Source organism: Lycium barbarum, chromosome 4, assembly GCF_019175385.1.
Source record: "Lycium barbarum isolate Lr01 chromosome 4, ASM1917538v2, whole genome shotgun sequence".
Taxonomy (NCBI): Eukaryota; Viridiplantae; Streptophyta; class Magnoliopsida; order Solanales; family Solanaceae; genus Lycium; species Lycium barbarum.
The window spans coordinates 34,010,499-34,020,651 of record NC_083340.1 but is presented as its reverse complement, the minus strand read 5'-3'; the positions used below and the strand labels follow the sequence as shown (position 1 = coordinate 34,020,651).

At 35.9% G+C, this 10,153-nt stretch overlaps 1 protein-coding gene across 1 annotated transcript; it reads left to right on the top strand.

The window, feature by feature from the left end:
* The first annotated feature begins 2,137 nt into the window (after positions 1 to 2,137).
* Positions 2,138 to 9,478, top strand: LOC132635831 (cell division control protein 2 homolog A). The gene is made up of 9 exons (XM_060352382.1): positions 2,138 to 2,279; positions 3,123 to 3,153; positions 3,246 to 3,430; positions 5,678 to 5,798; positions 6,081 to 6,254; positions 7,077 to 7,240; positions 7,807 to 7,894; positions 7,991 to 8,044; positions 8,948 to 9,478. Exons 2-9 carry the CDS (start codon positions 3,145 to 3,147, stop codon positions 9,035 to 9,037), a joined length of 885 nt encoding a protein of 294 aa, XP_060208365.1. The 5' UTR covers positions 2,138 to 2,279; positions 3,123 to 3,144; the 3' UTR covers positions 9,038 to 9,478.
* The last annotated feature ends 675 nt before the right edge of the window (positions 9,479 to 10,153 follow it).

The window sequence follows — 10,153 nt, the reverse complement described above, 5'->3', positions numbered from 1 at the left end:
TATTTTAAAATAGTATTATTATGATGTCACATGTTTTATTCAGGCTTTTCATGTTTTAACTTATATTCCGCATCAGTAAATGTCCCATGTTGCCATGTGATTTTCTCGGTCACATGCAGTTAGGCACCGAGTGCCGTGTTACGCCCAGGCCATGGTTCGGGGCGGGACAGAGCCAAGCCGAGCTCAACCAAAGATTCTTAAAGTATAATCGAGCCCGAGTCAGCTCTTTAATATTTAGTTCCCTGTAAACCATTAAAAAAACTAAATTTATAATAAATTGGTTGATCAAGCAAAATATGAGTGTTACTAGTTTAAATTACCAATCGCATAAATGTGATTGGATGATATACATTATTAGTTTAAATTAAAAATCAAGCTCCAGTAAGGTTTAATTTAATATTGAACATAGAATAGAACTTCAAGGCAAAATATAAAAATAAAGCAACAATCATCCGGTATAATATAAATTTCCTTAATTTTAATACCTTATATAAAATTTTAATTACATTTCCTACAACCCATAAAGGGGGTCTTAAGTTGCTATGTATATAAAAGATTTAATTACATCAAATTAATATAAAAAAGTAAAAATTATAAATTTGTTATAATAATCAATAATCATTGAATTGATATTGCTTACTTAATTAAGCTTAATGGATGAACTTGAGTTTTAAAGTAGTCACTACATGACTTAATCTTATGGCAATCAGTGGTTTACTGGAATGTAAAAATATTTCATGGTTTGGAGCAATGTAATATTTTTTCTTGTTTTAAAACGTTATGATTGTTGTATTGTTATTTAGAACTTCTAATTTGTAATGTACAAAATGGTGTGTTAAGTTGCTTAAAATGGCTCTTAATGTGTTCTATGTGATGTCTTCAGAAAATTCATTACAATTAAATCAAATTACTTCGTAAATGCAGAATTAAATTGGACCAAATATACCCTTATACTGTGCGTATAGGTCTCAATATGTCCTCGGTTAAGTTCTGTATAAAACAAAGACATTTTTATCCAATAAAGTAACAACAAGGACATGATTGAACCAAACTATTAACGGATAATAAATATAGTGAATTTCACATACTTTAAAGACATTTTTATCCCTTTTTCGTAAAAAAAAAAAACATACATTTCCCATAACATATGCATTCACAGTAATTTCACGAGCAGCACCTCAGAAAATAATGAATAATTTCATGGGTGATACCTCATAAAATAATCAATAATTTAATAAGAAATCATATTTGGTTTCCAAATGTGAATCTCCTTACTATTTCATGCCACACTTCAAAAAAACAAAAATTAGAGAAGGACGAATTCAGTAGGTAAACAATAAAATTGCCTGCTAGTTTATCAGAAAATTCCGTAAACTACTACTCCCTCTGTCCCAAAAAGATTGTCCTTCTTTCCTTTTTAGTTCGTCCCAAAAAGATTGTCCCCTTTCTATATTTAGAAACAATTTAACTTTATGAGATGATTTACAACTACACAAATATTTAGAGCTTGTTTTGGATCACACATTTCAAAAGTCTTCCTTTATTTCTTAAACTTTCTGCCAAGTCAAAAGAGGACAATCTTTTTGAGAGGGAGGGAGTAGCTATTTAGCATTACATTGCGACAAACTTCCTAGCTAAATTGAAAATTTTCAAAATAGTGAATAGTTTAAACTATATAACAACATATACCTCCTCTAGGAGTATTTCGTTGGAGTCTGTTTTCAGATTTATTTTATCATTGTTATAACTAGTAAAGTAATATTAATATAACCACCAAAGGATATGGTGCAGTAGATGAAACTGCTCCTCCATTCAGTGGCGGACCTAGCCTTATAGAAGGGGTTCATCCGAACCCCCTTCGGCGAAAAATTGCACTGTATATACAAGGTGAAAATTATTTTTTATGTATATATAGTAGACATTGAACCCCCTTAACTTCTTCATTTATGGCTTCTTTATATTTTTGAACCCCCTTGGCATAAATCATGGCTCCGCCACTGCCTCCATTAACCAAAGGTCTTGAGTTCGAGTATTGGGTATGGAAAAATCAAATCCTTGGCGAGAAAAAAAAGAAAACAAAAAGGAGTAGTATTAATATAAATTTCATTAAAATATAAAAAATTACATTATTAAAAGGAAATAAAATAAAATAAAATAAAAAAGGTGAAATGCATTTTGGACTTGTATGCAAACAGAGGGAAAAGAAGAGTAAAGTTGAGTCTAGTCCAAACAAGTACGCCGACACTTGACGACGGCTCTTTTTATTTTTCCGACCAAAGGTAACTCCACATTGTTCCTCGCTTTCCTATGTAAATCATTACATTCGAAGCTTTATTAGAATTTGTCTACATTTGAATAATGAAGTCTATTTTTATTTCTATACATTTTCCGTTTAGTCAATTATCTGTTCAAGGTTAATTTCGATGCTTAGAGTTAATTGAATTGGAGATCTCTGATTTAGTTATGTTAAAAATGTAGTGTCTTTAATTGAAGATGGCCAATCTTATCTTACAACACTGAAACCAACTGAAATAGATTTTCCCTAATCCATGTTATTACTGTCTCCTAGTAATAGTTTCCAAGTGTGAAGTTGCAATTTTGCATGGAGAAAGTATTTTAACAATGTCAGTTAACCAAACACTAAAGTTTGATCCACTAAAGCCTTTTCTGTGCTTAAATGCGAAAATTGCAATCTCGGATCTGCATTGACGTGAAAATGTGTTTAAATGTTACTCCCTTATTCTCAATTTAAGTAAAGGTGTTTGACTGGGCACGGAGTTTAAGAATGAGTGGAAGACTTTTGATATTTGTGGCCTAAAATAAGCCGTAGATATTTGTGTGGCTATAAATTATCTCATTAAGGGTAAAGTGGTAAGTTTAAAGTTAAATTGTTACTAAATATAGAAAGGTGTCATTCTTTATTGGGATCGACTTAAAAGGAAAGAGTGTCGCATAAGCTGGGACGGAGGGAGTACTTCAATAGTTGATAGTCGAATGTATAATATGTTTTGGATTAGCTTTCCATTGTAAGGCTTAATATGTACTACAGTATATATATTTTTATTTGCTTACTACTTTGCTGTCTGAAAATCTTTTTGTGTTTCGACTGCTTTCTTTTTCAGGGAGTCCATTCAGTTGAACTAGATGGACCAGGTAAAGGAGTTATTATCTGTATCTTTAGACTGTAGTTGCTTTTGGGTTTAGGATTACTCTTATTTTGATAGTGATTTTTGGAGTAATTGCAGTATGAAAAAGTTGAGAAGATTGGGGAAGGAACGTATGGTGTAGTGTACAAGGCTCGTGACCGTGTGACTAATGAAACTATTGCACTGAAGAAAATAAGGCTGGAGCAGGAAGATGAGGGAGTACCAAGCACAGCTATTAGAGAAATCTCTCTCTTGAAAGAGATGCAGCATGCTAATATTGTGAGGTATAATTTAATGATATTACTATGTAATTGTATTATTGTGATTGTCATAGAGTGTAATTTGGGCCGTGCTTATGTTTCTTGTGATTATGCCATCAATATGAGGTTGATTATATGTGAGGTTCAGTTTCTGTCTGTTGCCTAATGCACCTCTATTAAGATTAATAGAGGACCTTCGTTATTTTAATTTTCACGAGACCAGTGAATCTCATTTTGCTTTCTGGCCTTGTGCTATTCCTTTTTACCGACTTCTTTCACTTCGTGAAAATTTCATTTAAATACCAATCCTATGTGAATGCTGTAAAAAGGAGTCCCTAATGAAGAGAATCTTTCCCCATGCGTCTTACTTTGGGCCGTCGGGACAGGATTTAGCAGCTGATATTTGTTGCTTCAATATGTCCTGGAGGAATCCTCATGGCATATATTGTTCCTCCTTGCTTTACCACTCTAAATCCAGCGCTTGTTCAAGTTTGATTGGGTTTGATAACCTCTACTTCGTAATGGTTATACTCCAATAGTTTGTAGGCAACTTCTAGTATGGAAAGCCATACGGTTTTACTTTGATTCTACAATTGTAAACTTCAACAACTTATTTAGTTTAGTAGTATTGTAGAAGTTGTGCATGTATGTATTAAAAGTTTAAAACCACATCTAACATTTTGGGTCCTGCAATAACCAATAACTTTTTTCTTTTATTATAACGGTGGTGTCCGGGCCAGCTTGCATGTACCTCGACGAATTTCACGGGGTACTTGCTATCTCCAGCCAGCACAAGTATCAGGTAACAATGTCCACCACGGCTTGGAGAGATGAGAACAGTTCACTTGGTGTTTTTGCCTCCTTTGGGATTTGAACCTGAGACCTCATGGTTTTCAAGCAACTTCATTGACTACTAGGCCACATAATTTCTTTTGAAGGTAGACTATCTAAAAAACAAAGAAGCCCATCAGTCATTCCTGCATTAGCTGATAGAAAACTTTTAGGGATATTTAAGCTTTTAGTTTTTTTTCCCTCAACTCTTTGTATATTAGCTAAACCTTGTTTTTAAACTTTTCTTTTCTTTTTTATTTTTTATTTTGTTGATCTGTCTTGTGGTTTTGGAGATTTAACTAGGGGTGGGCGTTCGGGTTTTCGTTCGGTTTTATCAAACTTCGGTTTGGCTATTTCGGGTTCGGTTTTTTAAAGTTCGGTTCGGTTCGGTTCGGTTTCGGTTTTTTCAATTCGGTTTTTTTGATATGATAGTAGAAGCGATTCCCTTGATACTAATTCATATTCTCAAAAGCAATAAAACATAAAACTGATAAATTGAAATCAAAATCAAATAAACAAACAAGATATACAAGAATAGAAAACTATAACCATGATATAGGATTACTAGGTGTTATATACATACCGTAAGAATAATTAAGAAAACACATAAAGGACATACATTAATCCTAAAGACACATCCTAGTTGCCTTCCTTAACATATTTGATTTTCTCAACTGAAGTAGAAAATTAGGGATACAAATGCAAAAGAGGGCTTGTTACAATTGGGTTTTTTTGGCTTTAAACTTAATGGCCTGGACTATTTTAATTTTTTTGGGTAATGTATTAAATTTCGGTGTGTGTTCGGTTTTTCGGTTCGGTTTTATCAAACTTCGGTTCGGCTATTTCGGTTTCGGTTTTTTGAAGGTGGACACCAAATACCGAACCAAACTAGTTCGGTTCGGTTTGGTTCGGTTTGTTGAAGTTTCGGTTCGGTTTTTCGGTTTTCGGTATTTATGCCCAGCCCTAGATTTATTTAACAACACAATATAATTTGGTGTTTATATATCTGAAAGGTTTAGAAACTGGTTGACCTTATAAGACTAAGAGATTGTATCGGGTTGAAATGTACAGTTGCTTTCTTAATGATGATGAGAGAAGAGTAAAAGTAAAACTAGCATGATGCTTGGACTGCCATTTGATTATTCTTTTAATCTCTGTAAGTGCAAAAGGGACGTCCTTTGGATGGTTTTTTGTGTGTGGGGAATGCCATGAGTAGACGCCAGAAGGTCTGCGTGATGTGGGTTAGTTGGTTTGGCAGATTGAGTTAGAAGAAATTACTCAAATTAGAGAGTAGATAACAGATTCACAGCGTACACCTCAGTACCTTCAGTTGCTATGTTAAATCAATTTTTTTTTTTGTAACATGGTAAAAACCGTTTTTTAGTTTGTACCAGTATCTTCTGCAAATCCAAGAAAGTTCCTTTTCCTTATTGGTCACAGGTTGCAGGATGTGGTGCACAGTGAAAAGAGATTGTATCTAGTCTTTGAATATCTTGACTTGGACTTGAAGAAGCACATGGATTCGTGTCCTGAATTCTCTAAGGATCCACGACTGGTTAAAGTGAGTAGAATCTCTACTATACTTTGGAGGTTTGCTTTGTCACTGTGTGTTAGCCATTTGCTGGTTTTGTTGCTTCATCAGGAAGCTGGTCATAACTTGTAACTCTATTTACAGTTTTACTTCAAGAGGGAGGGTGATGAGCCAAGCAAAAATACTTGGAAACAAAAATTACTCTTATCTCATTTGTAATTTGATAAAGTGCTACTTGAGTGGTTAAGGTTTATCAGTTTCACAGGCTTCTTGCTTATGGTCAGCAATTAATTAATCTTTCCAATTCTGCAGATGTTTTTGTATCAAATACTTCGTGGTATTGCTTATTGTCATTCTCATAGAGTTCTTCATCGAGATTTGAAGCCTCAGAACTTGCTGATAGATCGACGTACAAATGCTTTAAAGCTGGCGGACTTTGGATTGGCTAGAGCATTTGGTATTCCTGTTAGAACTTTCACTCATGAGGTACAAACATGGTTTCCGGCCCTCTCGAGGATTCGTTGGACCTTGTCTTATTCTGTTACCTTATCTCATATTCCATTTCAAGCCCGAGGGGAAGTGGTTGGCTATGCACTGAAACTTGCGTCATGTCAGAAATCTTCGTTAAGATTTATCCAACTTATCTAACTGAATAAATTGTTTCTCTATGTAGTGTTGCTTAACCATTTATAGCTTTTAGTTATTCTATTAGCTTAGCAGATAAGTCAAGAATTAGCTTATGGACTCCCCAAACAGTACTATCAGAATCGGTACTTAACATCCCCACCTGTAATTGTACAGGCTCCATTGCAACAACATATTTTGGTTTAATACTATCTCCTTTGCCATGACTTCTGGGATATCTTTCACCGTACAGTCATGGTTCAACGTGCCAGCTACACTTTCTCTTCTAGAGTAGTGACAGCCTAATCTGATACTCCCTTTTAAAAGTGCCACAACAGAGGGGTCCCCCTTGAACAAATTCTTTAACGGTTTGGTTACTACCTGCTTCTACAGTACTGTCCGGAGGTCATATAGACCGGGACCCGGAGCGATAAGAACGAAAGCCCTACCACAGCTACAACCCCTGGCACTTCAAAAGACTTAGATTCTGAGGGCGCTGCTAAAAGCCAAGCCATTTCTTATTAACATAATGACACTGGGCTCTTATTCCAAGCTGTCTGTCAGTTGTCTAAAAAGTGGAGTCTGTACCTTTTATATTTGCTTCTTTAAGATCCAGAACCCTTTTGATGGTATTGTCCATATGTTGTCTTATTTGAACTTTGATGATTGACTTTCTTGTTTCAGGTGGTGACATTGTGGTACAGGGCACCAGAAATACTGCTTGGATCACGCCATTACTCTACTCCTGTTGATGTGTGGTCAGTTGGATGCATATTTGCTGAGATGGTGAATCAGCGCCCTCTGTTTCCTGGTGACTCCGAGATTGATGAACTTTTCAAGATTTTCAGGTGTTAATATACACATCTGTCCTTTTGTTGATGCTTTATTGCTGACAAACAAAAAGTACACGCTAATGCTTTGATGATGGACATGGTTTCATAAAGTAAAATTTTGTTTCCTCATTGTTGACTGTTCCAGATCCTTGTCAGAAGGAGATGAGCATGAAACGATACACTTCCATTGTCATGCATCATAATCCAAAATCTCTGAATAAATAAAGGCAAAAGGCAGAACAAATGTGCTTGGAATGGGGTTTCTGAACAAAATTTGGCTTCAAGTTCCCTGTAGCTTTAGTTTTAGCTGTCTTATCTTTGATTGTGATCTTCATTTCTTCATGCTGACCTGCATTTTTATTTGTCAATTAATCTATCTTTTCTACTGCTCTATGGTTGGAATGGTTTCAAAATTGGGTTTATGCTATGGTTTATCTTTCATCTGTGTAAGGTCCATGCCTATAATTTCTATAAAAAATTGGCCATAAATTTTTAGTGAGAAGGAATTAGTTTTTTGTTCCTTGTGCTTTATGTAATCAGATTTCCCCTGTTTGATGTTCTCTAATTTCCTCTCTATGAAGAGTGATGGGTACTCCAAATGAGGATACATGGCCTGGAGTGACTTCTCTACCTGATTTTAAATCTGCCTTCCCAAAATGGCCTCCTAAGGTGGTCTATTTCTCTTCGTTTCTACCTGATTTTCCTGTCCAGATTTCTACGATCTCATTCAATTAAGTACTTAATTGAATACCCTCATACTTGCAGGATCTGGCAATTATCGTCCCAAATGTTGATGGAGCAGGCCTTGATCTTCTCCGTGTAAGTTTTTTATAACTTGCAGATGAAAGATACATCTTATGAGTATGGATATTACGTGAATTTTGAATGAATCTCCAGCATATGTGTTTGATTTTCCATGAGAACTATTCTAGTTGAAATGTTCATCGAGTGTCCAGAACTAGCTGGTTATTTGGACCTCTATCCGTGAAGTTGCAATGTCCACCTGACATTTGAAGCACATTGAACAATTTATAGCAGCAAGAAATTTGCCTTATTAGTGTTTCTAAAGGGGAGCCTTGGCGTAACTGGTAAAGTGGCTGCCATGTGATCAGGAGGTCACGGGTTCTAGCCGTGAAAACAGCCTCTTGCAGAAATGCAGGTTAAGGCTGCGTACAATAGACCCTTAGGGTCCGGCCTTTCCCCGGACCCTGCACATAGCGGGAGCTTAGTGCACCGGGCTGCCCTTTAGTGTTTCTAAAGGTTAGAGGTAGTTCAAATTGCCCCACTCATGTTTACCATTCGCTTTTTCCTTTTCGAAACATGATCGTTATTCACATACTTGTTTCAGTGTGTTTAGTCTATGCCCTTCTCCTCTAATCATGTGGCTCTCTTTCGGAAACAACCTCTCTACCTCCCAAGGTAGGGGTAAGGCCTGTGCACACTCTACCCTCCCTAGACCTCACTTGTGGGATTACACTGGGTGTGTTGTTGTTGCTTTTCTTCCATTTTTTATTTGAGGATGATGAGGCAGTCTGGCTTCAGTGTTTTGTGTGTTTATCAACCATTTTATTATAGCAAATTCCGTGTGTTTTTATGCTTCTCTTAGGCATGGACAATGAGTAGGTCTTTAAAATTATGTAATATTATATCCAGAGAATTCATTTTATTGTCAGAAATCTCTTGCCCCGGTGTTACTCACGTCATCCCTTATTGTTCATTCAGAAAATGCTCTGCTTGGATCCCAGCAAGAGAATCACCGCCCGGAATGCCCTTGAGCATGAGTATTTCAAGGATATTGGGTATGTTCCGTGATTCTTTGTCCCTTCATCCAGAATGCTATTGTAAATTTAGTATGTCGTCTACAAGGTTTTGTTCTGGAGAATCTGTGTGATCTTTAGGGCCTTTTTTGCCCTCAAGTTTTTCTTCCAATGTGATTCAATTTATAATAGAGTGGTCTTCTCACAGCCTTCATGGATATTTCATGTTTCAGCATCTGTGGTCACAATTCGTGTCCACGTGTTGAAGCATACTTTCCAGTGTAATATCCTTTTGGTTCTAGTTTGGGTTCAGTATCCTTGTACAATCGATACTTGTTTAGATACAGCACTGGATACTGTAATGTTAAATAAATTGGTTTTGGTGTGTCATTGGGACTTTTGCATAGTTTTGCCTGGAGTGACAAAGCTTGAGTTGATTATCAGATTCGGTTATGCCAGTGTCATTCCTTGATGATGAAGTTCTGTTTTGATGTTACATTTCAGTTTGTGTTGGTCCCATTCATAATTTCAGTAACATTCCTACGGCGTACCCCAATATCTATTTCTGAGAGACAATGCAGTTATCTCATCTAAACAGTTAACTTGGGGCATGTGCAAATTGTTTCTGAAATGATTTCGTCAATTGTGCTTCCGTTTTCAAGTTTACGCGACATGTCTTTGAGTCTAGCACTCCAAGATCCATCGCGTTGTCAAAAGTACTTTGGTGTCATTTCCAAAGAAAAATCGGAGAATGGCGTCACGACTGTTATGAAATGCTTCAAATGGTGAATGCAAAGTAACGAAAGAGGTGAATAAAGTTAAAAAGGAGAAAGGTTGGTCATCAAAGATCAGGAGATAACTTGTTAAAACCTAATAGCTCCTTTGGTTTAATGGATTGCGTGAAATAAACACGGTACAATTTTTTTTGTTTAATCAGATATTTGGTTTACTTTTAGACTCATGTATAACTAAACCTAATATAATTGGTTTACTTTTAGACTCATGTATAACTAAACCTAGTAATACACCAATTGATGGACAGTATTACTTTATACAAAGATCAATGTGGTATAATAATACCATAATCTATATATACATAATTGCAGGACATAGCCTCGGTGACGTGACACTCTCCTAGGCCAGGCTGTCTATTTATCTTTATTCTCAATTT